This window comes from Manihot esculenta, chromosome 7 (genome assembly GCF_001659605.2).
Source record: "Manihot esculenta cultivar AM560-2 chromosome 7, M.esculenta_v8, whole genome shotgun sequence".
NCBI lineage: Eukaryota > Viridiplantae > Streptophyta > Magnoliopsida > Malpighiales > Euphorbiaceae > Manihot > Manihot esculenta.
Window position 1 is genome coordinate 22,709,909 of NC_035167.2, and position 19,285 is coordinate 22,729,193.

At 29.5% G+C, this 19,285-nt stretch overlaps 2 protein-coding genes across 2 annotated transcripts; both read right to left on the reverse strand.

Moving 5' to 3' along the window:
* Positions 1–925: 925 nt before the first annotated feature.
* Positions 926–9,435, reverse strand: LOC110619294 (methylcrotonoyl-CoA carboxylase beta chain, mitochondrial). Its single transcript, XM_021762644.2, has 10 exons — positions 9,007–9,435; positions 8,805–8,924; positions 7,348–7,782; positions 6,956–7,046; positions 6,131–6,384; positions 5,876–6,040; positions 2,678–2,752; positions 2,360–2,491; positions 1,620–1,676; positions 926–1,227 (listed from the first exon to the last, which is right to left on the reverse strand). The coding sequence occupies exons 1-10, from the start codon at positions 9,217–9,219 to the stop codon at positions 1,024–1,026; spliced, it is 1,746 nt and encodes a 581-aa protein (XP_021618336.1). The 5' UTR covers positions 9,220–9,435; the 3' UTR covers positions 926–1,023.
* A 3,751-nt stretch (positions 9,436–13,186) lies between these two features.
* Positions 13,187–14,726, reverse strand: LOC110618999. Its single transcript, XM_021762263.2, has 2 exons — positions 14,050–14,726; positions 13,187–13,295 (listed from the first exon to the last, which is right to left on the reverse strand). Exons 1-2 carry the CDS (start codon positions 14,724–14,726, stop codon positions 13,187–13,189), a joined length of 786 nt encoding a protein of 261 aa, XP_021617955.2.
* Between the last annotated feature and the right edge of the window lie 4,559 nt (positions 14,727–19,285).

Consider the following 19,285-nt stretch of genomic DNA (forward strand, 5'->3'; position numbering starts at 1 on the left):
TTTTATTTTAAAATAACTATAGAATCCCTCCCATTAGGTTCCAAACACAATGCGCATACATTACTGAAGTTACATGCTTAATACTATGTTTTTATTAGAATTAAAAACTAATAAGATACTAGGGTGTATAAATATGTAATTCAATAGAATTATAATTCAGTTTTTTTTTAAAGAAAGAGTACTATATGGTTATTTATTATCAAGGTAAATTATATTTTAATTTTTAAATTTTATTGTAATTAACAGATTTTTTTCTATATTTTTAAAATCAAACGCTTAAACCCAACACTTAAACCCATATTTTTGAATGCATCCAAAAATCAGCTTTTTTATCCACTAACTACTGTTATATGAATTTGAATATTTTTGTTGTCCCTTTTAAATTTTAAATATTAACTATAATTACAATGCTTATTAGAAACTTTTATCCTTCTATTATCATTTCATAATACACATCACAACATCTATTAATCTTAAACACTTTTATCATTTAATTATCATTTATTAAAATATTTTAGTCTTTCATAACTTAATAGATGAAATAAAGAGTATTTTAGAAAGAAATTTATCTTTGATCTAATATTTTAAAAAGAAATTTACCTTTTCATATATTTGAACACGCACCAAATTTTAACCTAATAACATGTCAAATAGATAAAAAGACTGATTTTTAGATTGATTAAAAATATATAAATTTAAATATTTTATTTTAAAAATATAAAAATCGATCAATTAAATATAATAGAAAGTTAAAAATTAAAATGTAAACCCTTATTACTGCATATAATATACCAACATTGAATCACTACTTCCTTTGGAAAAAAAATATTACTACTTCATGTGATTTCTCCCGGTTTTGGGCATCCAGTGAATTCTTGGCAGCATATTACGATAACAAACCAACAATAAAAGAACACATTTGAAGTAATGAACAATGAGCAGAAAGCATTTGCCTACTGCTGCTCTTATTCTACCAAGAGATATTACATTTTTGTTTTGCAATTCAGTCCTAAAGTTGCAAGTTTACATTCTAAAAACACCAAATTTAGTATCTTCTAAAGGACGGTTCATGGAAGCAGAGATGCATAGACCTAAGATTTTCCTTGTATCAGCAGGATCAATTATTCCATCATCCCATAGCCTCGCAGTGGAATAATAACAGTTTCCTTCCCTCTCATACGCCTCCACCACCTTTGTCTTGAATCTTTCCTCTTCTTCCTTTGTCCACTGCAACGCAAAATACACAGTAAGCATCACTAAGGCTCCATTTGCTTCGAGGAAAATAACTGTGTTTTGAACATATTTTTCAAGAAAATAACTTATTTTCTATTGTTTGATTGCAACGTTAAAAAAAATTGTGGATGAACTTTTGTATAGAAAGTTTAATAATGCTAATAAAATCCTTAAAACTCTAGAAAATGACTCTGTGGAAGCAATTTTCCTTTGAAATGACTTAATTTTCTTGTTGACAAGGGAAATATTGTTCATTAATCAATTTTCGCAAGTACCCCAAAGGTTAGAAAATGCTAGAAATGTTGTCCTAGAAAACATTTTATGTAAACAAATGGAGCCTAAGATTTGGTTTGTGGACTCGAAAATGTTTAAGAAAGTCAAGGCACCTGAATTCCTTGCTTTTTCTTGTTTGCCATTTCTATTTGGGACAGTACACCAGCAGCCTGAAAATTTCCAAGCAAAACAAGTAAATCAGAACTCAAAGAGCAACAGATTACAGGGCTAAGAAATTATAATCTACTAAGAAATTACCATGGAAATTCAGAAACAAAAAGGAAAAGACCTAACAATTTCTGAGAGGAGAATAAATAACATGTGCAGGGAAAAAAAAATACAGCAACCCAAGTTGAAGTTGCTGGAGTAATTTTTGAATGTTTTGCATTCCTAAATGAATCAATCAGTGTTCATTATAAACAAATACTATTATCAGTTTTGGGGTCCAAAGTTAGGCATATCCTGTCAAATGCACTGATACACAATCCATATTGACACAAATATGTGATCCAAACTGTAGCAATTCAAGAAGGACCATTGAAGGGCCTACTAAGGACAGCCAAAATTGGGACTAATCGCCCCTTGGACCCTTGAGGTAGCCTGGAAACCTCAACGTGCAAGAAGCTGATAGCAAACAACAAACTTAACATCTTCCAGGCCTCAGTGCTAACCATTAGGCTAGCACAGAAAAATAAAAACGAAAAAAAAAAGGCACAGGAAAAATTTTGTTGGACAAATCACGTCAGATTCTCATAATCATTTAAATGTTTCATTTGTAAATGTAATTGTTCACATAAAGCAAACACATGAAAGACTGTTAACCTCTTAATGTAAAAGGAAGTTCAGGTACTACCTGAGCACCACCCATCACAGAGATTCTAGCATTTGGCCAAAGAAACAAGAAATCAGGGCTATATGCACGACCACACATCGCATAGTTTCCAGCACCAAAGCTTCCACCAACAATGATAGTTATCTTGGGGACCTGTACAAGCATTAATCAGATACGATAAGATCATTTTTCTCTGTGAATCACAGCATAATAATCATAAAAAATATCTGTGTACTCACAATTTTAGTAATTTTATTGCTGAACTATCATTCAATTTACACAGAAGTGAAGATAAATTGGAAGGAAATGAAAAAACAGGAAAAAAAGGAAAAAACCAACCTTTGCACAAGAAACTGCCATCACCATTTTTGCACCAGATTTTGCTATACCATTTGCCTCAGACCTTGAACCAACCTGCCAAATGAAAATGGTGGCATTGTTCCACACTGCTGTCAATTTAAACCAGTTTATTATCTAAAAATTTGTTTTTATTTTCAAAAGTGAAACAGAAGCAAATCATGGTTGAACCAAAAGCAACACTGTTGCAGCACTGACAAACTAATCTTGTTATGGAACAATCTAACAGAAAATCAAAGAGAGGATCAGCTAGCTGGGAAATTATTTTCCTAAGTTTTCTTTCCTCTGCGACTTATTTTGGATTTTGGAAATCAGAGAGAATTAGAGAACTCTATGATTCCCAATTTCTAAGGAAACTCAAACTTGTGAAACTACTTTCTCCTTTTCATTCTTAAATTATAAATTAATGGACACAAAATCTAACTTGGTAGCTATACTAAGAAAACTATCCCCACAATCAAAGCAACACAGAAAAGAAACTGCACCATAATTTAAGAAACATAGAGGAAAAACAAAGAAAATATCACACAGCTACCACTTTTAAGATAAATTCTTAGGTAGACTTAATCTACCACATCATTCATACACTATATCAGTGGTACCACACTGTTAGGATAGTGATATATGCATTTATCAATTATCTATAATTATCCTTGAATTGCAGATAATTTGAGAAAATATCCTTGAATTACTCCATAGCCGCATGGTAGGATTAGTCTGCACAAGTATTTCTCTACTTTTGATGGAAAGGAAACTATTATGTTCTCAATTCACAGATCTTGTCATGGATGATTGACAAGAAAGAAACTCATTGAAAGGGAGCTCTAACACCTCAAGCTCGTAAATGAGAGTCTTGAATCTCAATGTGTTTATAATTAATCTGTTTGTTTTTATTGAATAAAGAGAAACCACTTACACAGTGGAGTTTCACACAATTAAAATAGAAGTCTAGTACAAGCTATTATTGGATAAGAAACTATTAAGATAAGATAACAGAAATCTAATAAACTACTAGATAAGCAATCTATTTGTTGCTGATAAAATAAAATATAATCTACTATATCTGATAGACTTATTCAATATCTGGATTCTATTGAACAATTTATTTATTATATCCATAACATCACTCCTCTCCTGGAGAAGGAGCTTGCCTTCAAAGGCAAAGATAGGATATTCAGCCTGAAAATAATCAATAGACTCCTATGTGATTTCGAATTCAGGACAGACTTGCTAACTGATTAATACTTCCCAAACTCAGGTGTCTGGATCAAACGCAACAACTCTATGCCTCTTATCATAATACTCTTTCATGCATGCCTCAATTGGCTGTAAATGTATCTGAATTCACTCAAAATTAAATCACGTTCTTTTAGAGCATGGTCTATTACATCCAATTTTGTAGATCCCAAAATGTACGATAATAATGGGTCATCTATGCCATCACACGAGGAAAAGTCGAGTTTGGCATATCGAGACACCACATGTCCTTCCATCTTCTCATTAGCTTGTTGACCAAAATTCTGCTAGTTGCTATTTGTTTAAGCTTGGTTCTAGCTCGCCCTCCTATAGAAGGTTCGAACTAGCTCATAAATTTGATGAGCTAAGTCATTTAAACGTGCTCAAATCATTGCATGAAAGAATTTAGCTTCTCTTCTAAATTTGTTGGATCATACATAATGACTGGCACTGATACAAATTTGTTATGTTCCCAGTTTACAGGTCTCATCATGGGAGATTGACAAGAAAGGAGCTCATTAGAATGATCTCTTAACAACTCAGACTTGTTAATGAGAGAGTATTAAATCTTGATAAGTGTATAATTAATCCTTTTGTTTTATTGAATAACGAGAAACCACTTGTACAATGGAAGTTCACATAATCCTAGTACTTCTAATTAAAAGTAGAAGTTTCATGCAAGCAATCATTGGATAGAAAAACCGAATAAGACAATAGAAACATGATAAGGAACTACTAGATAAAAGCAATCGGTTTGTTGCTGAAAAAATAAATTAAAATCTATAGCTAATAGACTTATTCAATATTTGAACTCTTTTGAATAATGTATTTGACCCATCCATTAGACATAATGGAAACTAACACGCATTCTATCCTACGCTAAATAATTAGGATTAAGCTCTAAACACATAACAAATGCAATGTGTTAAATCTCACATCGGTTGTGGAAAGGGGTAATGTGCCCCTTATATGGTCTATAGGCATTCCTCCCCCTTGAGCTAGCTTTTGGGGTGAGTTAGACCTGGCCCAAATTTAACATGGTATCAGAGCCTCCCCATCCGATGTTGGGCGCCCCATAAATGTGCCACGCACCAGTAAAAAATTCTGGGCGTGAGAGGGTGTGTTGAATCTCACATCTGTTGTGGAAAGGGGTAATGTGCCCCTTATATGGGCTATAGGCACTCCTCCCCCTTGAGCTAGCTTTTGGGGTGAGTTAGTCCTGGCCCAAATTTAACACAATGATTATATTAAAGTAAAAGAATCATGTAATATCTGAAACAATATAATAAACAAGACAATCAACGACATATAATTTAGGAAATATTTAAATAACTTTATAAAACAAAGCTAGCAATAATTTGTCCTGCAACCTACATAACTTTTTTCCAATCTAGAAGATAATGCATTTAAACTTTCCAGCCCGGATTACGTGAAAGGTCACTCAAGCTTTTCACATATCAATTGGTAAAAGGGAAAATGTCAAAAATGTGAAAACCTCACATTGGTTACTTGAAGCATATCCATGCAAAAGGATATTGGTGAGAACAAGCAAAGCAGATATCTTTTACTAGTTTTCAGTTAAATGCTTGGATCTTTTGTCTTCATTTTAATTAGAGATAATGAATCCACATTTGTTGAATCCTTCATTCTCATTTTCTTTCTTCATTTCTCTCCTTTCATAGTGAATTCCATGTCAATATTTACTAATGCCCTCATATCAGCCATTTAATTTTTCCTTTTTCACCTACATTATTTCTGACCCTCAGTTTGCCGACATTTGTCTAGAATCCCCACGCTAAAGTATGTGTTTGAAATTTCATAAGCTAAAAACATAATAGTTCTACTGTGTCAGTTGGTTCAGTATCTTCATTCTCATAACAGTACATAAACAAAATCAGAAATTTCCACCAACAGATTGTTTGAAAGCAAGAAGGATTAACATACCATGAATCCAGTGATGTTCTGAAGGAAAACCAAAGGAATGTTACGTTGACTGCATAGTTCAATGAAATGAGTGCCCTTTAGAGCAGATTCATTAAACAATATCCCATTGTTTCCAATGATGCCAACCGGTTGCCCAAAAATTCTAGCAAAACCTGTTACGAGCGTCTGTTAAAACGCAACAGAATCAAATCATTAATAGATATCACAAGGACAATTCATAAAGATTAAGAAGTCAAGTGATTGAATTGTCCTCACAGTTCCATACAATTTCTTGAATTCATCAAATTCACTACCATCAACAATTCGAGCAATAACAGAGCGGATATCGAAGGCCTGCTTAAGGTCAGCTGGTGCAATGGAACGAAGCTCCTTTACATCATATAATGGTTCCTCATACTCAAGATTAAGATTATTCAATCCATTTATCAATCCATTTATCAACCCTTGTTTTCCAGCCATGTGCAAGTTCTTGATGATGCTTCTCCCAAGAGCAAGTCCATGCAATTCATCTACAAGAAGATACCAAGTGTTAAATTTGGGCCAGGCCTAACTCACCCCAAAAGCTAGCTCAAGGGGGAGGAGTGCCTATAGCCCATATAAGGGGCACATTACCCTTTTCCACAACCGATGTGGGATTCAACACACCCCGTCACGCCCAGAATTTTTACTGGTGCGTGGCACATTTATGGGGCGCCCAACATCGGATGGGGAGGCTCTAATACCATGTTAAATTTGGGCCAGGCCTAACTCACCCCAAAAGCTAGCTCAAGGGGGAGAAGTGCCTATAGCCCATATAAGGGGCACATTACCCCTTTCACACAACCGATGTGGGATTCAACACCAAGCATGTGGTCAATTAAGAAAAAGAATAGATTTGCACCATCTCTTTTGCAGAGAAAGTGAGAGAACCACAAAATTACATTTCAATATTCATCTTTCACTTAAGAACTCATCGTATAACATTCTATAACTAATATATCATGCTAGCATAAACTAGGATTTGTCTTAGAATGGAACACTGAAAAAAAATCATCAAATGGCAAATAAGAGGAAGTATAGTAATCACATGATCATGCATACCTTGAGCAAAATAGTCTGACACCCCAGACGTCTTGCAATGAAGAGCAGCACCTCCCAAATCCTCTGCAGAGACTTCCTCTCCCGTAGCAGCCTATCACAACTTCTCCTTTAGATAGTTTCAAATTTCCAAGAATTTAAATATGTAAGTTCCATACACATAAAACACAGATCAAGAACCTTCTCCACTCCCTCTTTAATTGAATCTGTTTGGGAGGGAGTATTTGCATTCCTTGTACCGTTTTCTTTTTCTCATTTTGCAGTGAGTTACATGCATGCGAAAATGCATATCCACATATGCCATGCTATCATTTATAGCCAATACAAAATATAAAAAGAAAATATTGGTAGCTACAGCATCAAGTAATTTGAAACACTAGCAGTTTGGAACTAACCTTCACAAGTGGTGGTCCAGCTAGAAATATGGTTGCATTCCCTTTGACCATTACACTTTCATCAGCCATTGCAGGAATATATGCACCGCCAGCAGTGCAGGAACCCAACACCAGTGCAATTTGAGGAATGCCTTCAGCAGACATTACAGCCTGATTGTAGAAGATTCTACCAAAATTATCCCTGTCAGGGAAGACCTCAGCCTGCTTTGGAAGAAAAGCGCCTCCACTGTCAACAAGATATATACATGGTAGTTTGCAACGGGCAGCAATTTCTTGTGCCCTAAGATGTTTCTTCACTGTGATTGGGTAATAAGTTCCCCCCTTAACTGTAGGGTCATTTGCAACAAACATACAAAGGCGACCATGAACTGCACCAATTCCTGTTATTATTCCTGCTGATGGTAAGGAATCTCCATATAGTTCGTGGCCTGCAAGCTTAATACATCAAATGTAAAATAAGAAGCAGAGGTATCACAAAATACGTTGGAGATGCATAATTAGATCTTCTAACTATAAAAAGAAAACCCAGCATGATTATCCAGACAGGTTATGCCCACATTAACTTCACAGCAGATTGCTGGTGGAAAATCAAGTATGAGTGTACACTTGTGCTGCCACTGGCATCAACAATATGGTGATGTTGTTGTGGTCTGATACCTACTATACTGAAGAATTACAATATCTAACAAGCACAGTGCTGAGATCTTGAAAAACCAAGAGAGACGATCCACTGATCAGATGACACTCAAAATGAAAACCACACATATTGTTTGCCTCAGCTACTGGAAAAAACAAAGATTATACTTCACTAATCCATTGCACAATGCCTTTGAAAAAATGCAAGTACCTAGTCTGTACTAGAGAAGGTACAGCTGAAATTCTATACCCAATTTCTTAATTCAAAACCTTTACATATGTCATTTTGTGAGTTTGACAATTATCTCAAGGTTCAAATCATATTTTATTTGCATTTTAGGTGAGTTAACCCAAAAATAAACAAATGCCAAGAAGAAAACTAATGTTATTTGTCACAGAAAGCTAAGTAAATGAATACATATTACTACACCAAAAAAAAAGAACCTTAGCCCTAGCAAATATGGGAGATAGAAAGGCATTTTTGTAGCTTATTCCGGTTAAGGTATCACTGACCCTCAAGAAACCATAAGCTAAATGATTCCAAGAAGCACTTAGAGCATAATCATAATCTAAATAATGACATGTTAAGTGTTATTTACAGTCTTATAGCTTCCTCAAACTGAAAATATGGATTGCATCAACGCCTATTAAATTATTATTATTATTATTATTATTTAAAATAAAATTGCAGACTAATTTCTTCCAAATCCAAAAAGCTGTAGCTTTTTATAAACCAAAATTCTAATCACTTTCTTTCCACGTTTCTATTCTCAGCATCCAAAAAGAGGCTAAAAGAAAAGAAAAGAAAAGAAATCCAAAACCTGTGAGAGCTCAAGGAATGAAGATCCAGGGTCAATTAGCCTATCAATTCTTTCTCTGGGTAAAAGCTTGTTTCTACTTCTATTCCTTTTCACAGCTACATCTCCTCCTCCAGCCAGAACCTTAAATAAAGAAACAATCCACTTTATCCTTCACCCATACAAATACATGCACATATAAGTGTTTAATACAACTATCATGTACCTTGTTTATGTGGGATTGAAGTTCAGATATGAGATCATCCATGGCACCGGAATTGCCAATAAACGCCTCAGAGTTTCTGTCGACACCATTGGGAAGGACTCCCAGGCAGAAGGGTCTTCGCTGCGGGAGAACATGAATTGGGTTTGCTTGCCATGGATGTGAATCCAATTTTATAGAGGCTGAAATTGCTTTTCTCGCCAATTTCCTCAACATGTTATATATGTAAGCTTTTTTTTTTTCAATCTATCTTCCTCTTCTTCTACTTCTCCTTCTGACGGTATTGGATGGTTTATTGAGACAAAGCTATTAATCTTGCACCTTTTCTGTTGTCTTTGCTTTTCTCTTTTTTTGTTTTCTTTTGAGCTGCACGTCTTTGCTTAATTGATCGCTTGTGTGGCATCCATATCCCATTTTCCCAGATTTCTGCCAATCTTGGCACGCTCGCCAGAATAAACATATTTTCTTTTGAAAAAAATTACTATTTAGTTTCTTCAAATTAATTGATTAATTTTTTAATTTTAAAAAATTAATTAAATATTTCTAAAATTTTTCAAAAATTTTATTAAATTGTCTATTAATTTTACATATTCAATATTGTATAAAAATTTAAAATTTATTATTTAATTTTTCAATTTTAAAAAATAAATTTAATATTTTTAAAATTTTTTGAAAAAATTATTAAATTATCTATTAATTTTATATATTAAATATTATATAAAAATTTAAAATATTTACCATATCAAAAAATTAATTAATACACTTTTTATACAACTAAAAAATATAATTAATAATTTTTTTAATATGATCTAAATAATTAAAAAAATAGTTATCGATTAAAATTAATAAAAAAATTAATTAATAAATTTTTTAATATCTCAAATATATTTTTTAATATTAAGAAATCAATTAATTTTATTTTTTTTTATTTTTCATTTTAAAAATAAAATATGAAAAATAAATTACAATTTAATCCTTATACTTTAATAAAATGTAAAATTCAATTCTTATATTTTTAAAATTTTATTATTGAGTTTTTAATATTTAAAAAAAACCTATAATTTAGTTTGAATAACAGTAAATTTATTATTAGACCAAAAAATTTTTAGTATATGCTTTTCATATAAAATAATAAAATTTCCAACGTTTAATTAAATCTACATTTTAGTTCCATAATTTAAATTTTCATATATATTTTCTTAATTCATCTTAATATTATCACAAATTTATAGTAAATATTTTAACTATTTATTAGAAAGTATCTATATTTTTATAAATTGATTCTAAAAAATATGCTTTTTTTTAAAGCAAAATAATATGCTTATTTATAAATAAGTTCTTATATTTTTATAAGTTATCCCTAATATTTTAACTATTTACAAATAAATACATGAAATTTTACAAGTTGTTCTTAAATAATATACTTATTTATAAATAAGTATTCATATTTTAGAAATTAATTTTGAATATTTTAATTATTTACAAATAATCCTATAATTTTACAAATTGTTTCAAAATTTATAATTATTTACAAAGAAGGATTTATAACTTGATCCTTACATTTTACAAATTAATCCTATCCACTACAAGATTTTTCTAGATTAGTAATGAATTTTTTTGTTACTAATTAATGAAAAATCCGTTACTAACCTGTTTAGTAACGGATTAGTAACGAATAGGGGTGTAAAAGAACTGAGCCGAGCCGAGCTTTGAAGAGCTCAAGCTTGGTTCGTTAAAATTTTTTCGAGCTCGAGCCGAATTCGAGCTTTACTCATATCGAACTCGAGCCGAGTATTAAGAAGTTCAAGCTTGGCTCGTTTAGCAAACGAGTTTAGACGAATCGAGCTTTTATCGAGCTGAGTCGAGCTTTTATCGAGCTGAGTCTCAAATAGTTCACGAGTAATTTAATTTATTTACATGTATAATGAGTTTTAGTTTAAAACTAATAAGTTTAAAACTAAAATAATTTTAGTTAAATAAGTATATCTATAAATTAGTATGTAAACTTATAAAGATGAGTTTTTAAATCTTAATGATCTAAATATATGCAAGTTTAAGAGTATAACTAAACTATATAGAGCTGAATTTTAAAAAATTCAGATTTGGCTCATGAAAGTATATGCAGGGTTTAGTTTATTTCTCTTATGATAGTAATTTCAGTTTACTTAACGAGACTGTTCATGAGCCTATTCGCGAGCCTGCTCATGAACTCAGAAATGAGTCGAGCTCACAAGCCTTAACGAGCCGAATATTATGGAGCTCAAGCTTGGCTCGTTTACTAAACGAGCCTAAAAATTAAGCTCGAGCTTGGCTCGTTTACTAAACGAGCCTAAAAATTAAGCTCGAGCTTGGCTCGTTTAGAAATCGAGTCGAACTCGGTCGAGCTTTTATCGAATCGAACCTCGAATAGCTCAGAACGGTTTGGCTCATTTACACCCCTAGTAATGAATTTATATCCGTTACTATGAATCTCGTTGCTAATGCAATAGTAACCGATTACCAATCCGTTACTAATTCTGTAACGGATTTAGTAACGAATTTATAATAGAATTTAGTAACGAATTTAAAATTTGTTACTAATTTAATAAAAATTTTAAAATATATGTATAAATTAAATCCGTTACTAAATTTAGTAACGGATAGAAATCTGTTACTAATTTGATAAAATAAAAAAATATATTAAATTTATATTTCATTATTAAATTTGTTGTTAATTTTAAAAAATATTTAAAAAATTATATTAAATTATTAATTTATTTTATTATATTTTACATTAAATAATAATTTAATTATGGTAAACTATTAATTTTTTTTACTCTATTATATATTAAATATTAACTTTAATATTTTAAATTTTATTAATTTTATAAGAAAATTATTATAAATCTACATGAGAAAAATCTAAAAAATGAAAAAATTTGAGAGAATGGAAAAAAATGAAATATAAAAGAGAAAATAAAAAAAAAAAGAAAATAATCATGTGTTAATTATTTATAAATAATCCCTAAAATTTTATAAATTAATCTCTATACGTTATAATTATTTATAAATAAGACTTTCCATTGGCCGCATATTCATGCAATGCTAACTTTTCATATTTGATGTACTCAGTAGGATCTAATTCGCATTGAGATTGTTTGTCTAATTATTGATTTTGTCATGCGCCATAAAAGAGTGGGGTTTATTTATAAATAATCATAATATTTAAGACTTAATTTTTAAATTTAGGAACTTATTTATAAATAATTATAATATTTAAAGAAATAAATCATTTCAACTTCCTTCCAGCTGTTGCATTTATGGAGGAAATGTTTCATTTCCCTAACCAGGTTACATTCATTAACATCGAAAAACAAAGCATCATATGAAATGATCATGGATAATATATTAAATCAATCAAAGCTTGTTTTGTAAGGAGACTTGATTCGACCATGAAATATTCTCCAAAGTAACACATGTCAAAGAAAAACAAGCCTAAAGATCCATAAAAATGGGGAAACTACTGATATGTACCTCTACCAAAAAGAGATGGAATTCAGAGCTAAACATGAAAGACCTAACAGGCTGAATCATACAAATATCCTAAGTTCTAGTTCAAGTGCAATTCCTATAAAATAAGAGACTTAAATACAGAGTTATTATCCTATCAAAACTCTAAAACCTTATGAGAATTGGACGTTCGATAGCTGTAACAATTAGGGGTGAGCATTCGGTCGGTTCGGTTCAAAATCGAACCGAACCAAATAAACCGAAAATTGAAATTTTAGTGTTTATAAAAACCGAACCGAATCGATTTTGATCAGAAACCGAATCGAACCGAACCGGTCTGATTCGGTTCGGTTTGATCAGTTTCTATTTTTAATATTTTTTTTTATTTTTTACACTTTATTTTTAATATTTTAAAATTTAATTAAAATATTTTAATCTTTATATGATTTAATTTCTCTATATTATTGGAAAAACATATTATTATCACTAATCGGTTCGGTTCGGTTTTTTCAATTTTTTCTGATCAAAACCGAACCGAACCAAAATAACCAAAATTTTTAAAATTAAAAACTGAACCGAACCAAAATGTATAAAAAACCGAACTAAATTTTCAAATCGGTTCGGTTTGATCGATTTTTTCGATTTGAACCGAATACTGCACACCCCTACCTCCAGCTATATAGATCTTATCTCATTATTCATTCTTTTCATTGATTACATCTTTAAATCCATAAGTATCAAAAGTTTTACCCATCAAATCACCCGTGTCTACTTGTTTTTCATATTTGAACCTATTGAAAGAGCTGGTGTAGTATCACAAAATTATAAATCACTTCTATGAATACACATAAATTACCGAAGTTGGTGGATAAAAAAACTTTGGTGTTTGGTCTTTAAAAATTCTACTTGAAGAAGTATATATAGCATTTTAATTCTATAAATAAAGATACACATATAGATCATGAAATTCTTAATATAATTCATACTAAATATATATATTATATTAGAGACGAGTGATAATAATAATGGTCCTAGAGTATATCTTGAACATTGATTACGATTCATATATTCAAGTCCATGTGTTAAATATATTATATTTTTTGTCAAAATCAAAATTTCCAAAATTAAAAACTACAAATATTGATTTTCCTATTACAAATTCTAACAAACTATTATTTTTCTTTGCAATTTTTATTGGATTATTATTAATAATTTTAAAATTTTATCTTAATCAATCAAATTGATTTCTTTTTTTTTTTTGAAATAACAAGAAAACTTCATTAATTCAAAGAGAACAAAGAAACAATATGAGGAGGAGGGATATCAATCCAAACTCCTTAACCTGACTCAGAATGAGCCGATGTTGCTAGAATATGAGCGACATCATTCGCAGATCTATGAACAAAAACACACTTTGCTTCCTCATAACTAGATAGAAGCAGTTTATAATCTTGAACCAAAAGGCCAAAAAATGATAAATCATCTAACAAAACACAATTAACTGACATCACAAGTACCTGAGCATCTAATTCGAAAAGAACTCGATCACATCCACACTCTTTAATCCAGCTCAATGCTTCCCGGAATGCTATAGCTTCAGCACACTTTGCATCCATCTGGCTATAAAAAGAGCATGCTCTAGCAGCCACAAAACTCCCATCATCCTTCCGGATTACACAACCGAAACCTACCGAACCTCGTTGCAAGCTTAAAGAGGCGTCAATGTTCGCCTTGATCCAACCGTGCGGCGGAGGAGACCAAATCGGGCGAGCCGGGTCGACAATGGTGCTTACTGAGGACACGACCCGGGCTGCTTTCCATTGCTGCAAAAAATTCAGAGCCATGAAGAACACACCACTCGCAGTCTGACCCTGGCCCTTCCATACAACATTGTTCCTATTTTGCCACAAAGCCCATAAGATCATTAGCATAAGGGAGACATTTTCCACAGAAGCAGAAGAGAAAGCTAAAGAAAACCACTCATTTAAAGAAGATGCAGAAGGCGTAGGCCAACCCAACGGCGAGCTTAACCAGCAGCTGCGGGCAAAAGGGCACTGAATCAGAATATGCAAGACATTCTCAGGGGCTACATGACACAACGGGCATGAAGGATCAACTGGAACTCTCTTGGACTGAAGTGACGAGAGGCAAGGGACAACATTAACTAGAGCCCGCCAGCAGAAATTGAGCACTTTTGGAGGAACTTTAGCTTTCCAAAACCTTTTTAAATACATATTCATTCAATTTATTTATAAAAAATTTACTATTATAGGAGAAATTTATTATTTAGTATATATGGTATGGAGAAATTTATTAATTGATCCCTTGATTTTGAAAAATATATTAAAATATTTTTAAAGTTCTAAAAAAATATACTAATTAGTTTTTTTATTAGTTTTAATTGGTAAGTCTTCGTTTGACATTATTCATTCGTGAGAAAAAAATTCAAATGAATATTAGTAAAATCATTCATGCTTTCATTTTTTTTAAACAACAAAAATTTTGGAAGCTAAAAAATTATTGAATTATTTCACTCTGAAAAATAATTAAAATTCTTTCATTCTAAATAAAAAACTAATAGAAAAGAAATAAATTGAATTGAATTATTGTGAAATTTTTTATTTCAAACAAGAGTAAGTGTTTTATTATTTAATTTTTGTGATATAAAAAGACTATAATTGATTATTTAGCTTTATAAAAATATCTGCTAATTAGTTTCTCATTAAGAATATTTTAAATTTTTTACAATACTTAACAGCTAAAATTAAAGGATAAATTAATTAGTAAACTTTTTAAAATTTTAAAAATATTTTAATATATTTTTTAAAATCGAAAAACTAATTAATAATTTTTCGATAATATAGCGACCAAATTATTTCTTATTATGGCATGACATGTTTTATAAAAATAATTAACTATTCATTCTTATTCGAAAATCATTATTTTATTTTTTGTATCCTCATTTTATAAAAAATTTATTACTTATTTTTATATAAAAATTGACAAATTTACTTTTATATAAACAATGTTTAGAAAACAATTTTTAAAAAGTAAATAATAAAAATTAAAAAATATTTATTTTTAAAAATTAAAAATAAAAATTCTATGGTGTTGCCGATACACCATAAATTCTGATTGAGTTTTATTGGAGTAATTTTCAAATTCTCTATGTCCGTTAGCTGCTATATATGTATTGGTTTCATAGAAAGAAGTTACTCTTGTTTCTCATGGCCTCAATCCATGTCATACAATAGAGATGGTAACTTTTTTTTTTTTTTAAATTACTAAACGTAAAAACATAAAATTAATTAAATTCAAAAAAATTTAAAAAAATATAAAAAAAGTATCATTAAAATATATCATAAATAATAAATTTGTCTCTCTATTTTAAGAACTTAACATATTAGCTTTCGAAGTTTAAATCCATTAAAATGTAAAGTTCTCCCATTCAATAATTCTATTAAGTCAATGATTTAATTATACTCAAAGAAAAAATATTAAAATATAATCTTAAAACTATTCTTATTAATAATAAAAATTACTTTTATCCTTCAATTTTTGAATTTCTTTCATTTTTTCCTATGTTCTCTTTATTATTCATGCCTAACCTGTCACCCAAAGTCATTAATTTTGTATCTCATTTTGTTGTAGTTGAGGAGATAGCGAGTTGCGAGCGATGAGTACGAGGCCCAATGTGCATTAGGCGACGGGAATAATGAGCAATGCAAGCAACAAGCGATGGAAGCAGCAAGGGATGACGAGTAGTGGGAGGCAACAAGCATCAAGTGATGGCGAGTAGTGGGAGACAACGAGCATCAAGTGATGGCGAGCAGTGAGTGACAACCGTCGGGAGCAGCAACCTCTATTGAGTTTTGATTTTTAATAATTTAGATTTTATCTAAATTTATCTTTGTTAGATTTGTTGATTTTTATTATATAGATTGAGTTTGAATCTTGATTTTAAATTTCAGTTGTTGTTTTGATTTGTGGATGTAATTTTATTGTTTCAATTTTTTAAGAGAGGTATCTCTAATTTTGACAGAATTAAATTTTAGAGATTAAAACGTTAAATTTAAAAAAAATAGTTAAGTTATTTCTCATTTTATTAATAATATTTTTTACGGAAAAATCTCTACTGTAAACGAAATTAAATTTTTCTATTAATTATACTGAGAATAAAAAAGTAATTTTTAAAAAAATCATTTGAAACTAGAATAATTTACTATTTAGTTCTTGTGATAAAAAAAAATCACTAATTAGTTCATTGATTTTAAAAGGAAAAATTACTTTTTAGTCCCTGAGGTATAGCGTAATTAACATATTCGTCCCTCTATTTTTAGAATCTAATACTTTCATCTCTGAGGTTTAATTCCGTCAAAATTAGAGGCCCCTCCATAAAAAATGCAGTGAATGATAGAAAAAATGACCGAATTACCCTTTCTAGAACTCAATACTTTAGTCCCTAAAATTTAATTCCTACAAATTTATAGGTCTCTCTCTCAAAGAATTGAAGGAAAAAATACATTTTTGTCCCTAAGATATTACATAATTAATATATTTGTTCCTCTATTTTTTGAATTCAACATTTTAGTCCCTAAAGTTTAATTTCGTCAAAATTCAAGGAAGAAAATCTCAAACTCAATCTCCATAAACAAATAAAAATTTTAATAAATTTAATATTCAAATTCAGTAAAAATAATAAAAATAAAAATATATAAAATTTAAATTATTAAAAATAAAAAGTTAAAACTCAATATAAATATTTTTTGTGATGTTGTTCGTCATCGATCACTTGCTCGCCATTTTAAAAATTCATTAAAATGTCTCTTATATTTTAAAAAATTTACTAGTTAGTCTTTCCGTTAATTTTAGTCGTTAAGTATTATAAAAAAAATCTAAAATTTCCATGATATGGAGTGACTAATTAGTAAATTTTTTAATAATTTGAGAGACTAATTAATTTTTTTCTAAACTATAGGGACTAAATAGTAAAATATTTAGTGATAAAATTAATAGAGAAACTAACTAGTAGACTTTTTAAAATGTTAGGGACATTTTAATATATTTTTCAAAATTGAGGGACTAAGTAGCAAGTTTTTCCATACTATAAGGACTAAATAGTATTTTTTTCATTTTATTAATGATAAGGGTATTTTTGGAATTATATTTATTCTCTTTCCTTTGACCAGGTGAAAATCATTGACTTAACAAAAATTTTTGACGGAGGGACCTTGAATTTTGACGGAATTAAACCTCAGGAACGAAAGTGTTGGATTCTAAAAATAGAAGGACGAATCCGTTAATTACGCTATACCTCAGGAACTAAAAAGTAATTTTTTCATTTTAAAATTATATTAAAATATTCTTGAGATATTAAAAAAGTACTGATAATTCCTTTGTTAATTTTAAACATTAAGTGTATACTATTTAGTTTTTATAATATGAAAAAAATTTATTAATCAATCTCTTAATTTTATAAAAAATATAAATTAATTAATCCCCTAATGAATACATTTTAAACTATTTTTAGTTTTTAACATCTAAAATTAATATAGTGGTTAATTAAACCTTGAACTTTATATATTTTTCTAAATATATTCACCGTTACTTTTACTGTAAATGTCTAACCGAATTACTGCATTATTTGTCACATCAGCAAATTTTAGAATACAATTAATACAAACTTAAAAAATTAGAGTGTAATTGTAATTTTTTTTAAAACTTAAGATTTTTTTAGTCATTTTATCTAAAATTAAAATTTATAATAAATTAAAGTATTTGATATTATTATTATATTTATTTTAGTTTTATTAATTTGGGTATACCCATCTATATTAATTGAATTCCAAATTAATCCAATCCTAAATTATTTTTTTTAAAGCCACTCTAATTATTATTTTAGTTGAAAAGTACATGATTAACAATATGATTAAAAATGTTTTATAAAAAAAAATCTATTTTAAAAAAAAATATTGTAAGGATGGAATTTAATTGGTTATTAAATTAGTATATAATACAATTGCAATTATATCGTTAACTATTTTTTTTTTTTATTTTCAACTATACTGTTAATCATGTATTTATTTAGATTATAGATTTTTGAAAAAATAGTTTAGAAGGAGGATTAATTCGGAATTGAATTAATATAAAATATTATACCTAAATTATAGATAAAACTATAAAATTATATTATATTAATAATATAAAATTTTAATATTATAAATTTTAATTTTAGATAAAATAATAAAAAAATTCTAAACTTTAAAAAAATTTATAATTACACCTTTATCTTTTAAATTTTTATTTATTGTATTTTAAAATTTACTCACATGATAGCATGACATGGTAATTTCCTTAGATACTAATAGGAAAAGTAGTGGTAGGTATATTTAGAATAATATATAAAGTTGAAAATTTAATTAATAATTAAATTAATATAAAGTGAAAATATAAAAAAAAAAGATTTACTATTTAGTTTCTGAATATTGTCATTATTAATAAATCACTCTCTGTATTTTTATAAACATATTAAAACGTTTTTATCTTTTTTTTTCGTCAATAAAATAGTTTTTTCGTCATTTTTTCTATTAAAAATTATAACGACCCGGAAATCAGACCGCTACCGGCGCTAGGATCCAGATCGGCTTAAGGCCGCCGGGACCCGTAGCAAGCCTAACATACAGCCTATACACCTGTTTAATCCCATACATGACCAACAAGTATATAAAAATTTTGATCTTTCTCATTCATTCACCAAACTCAACCTGTGCATGCAAACTCATAATCATAATCC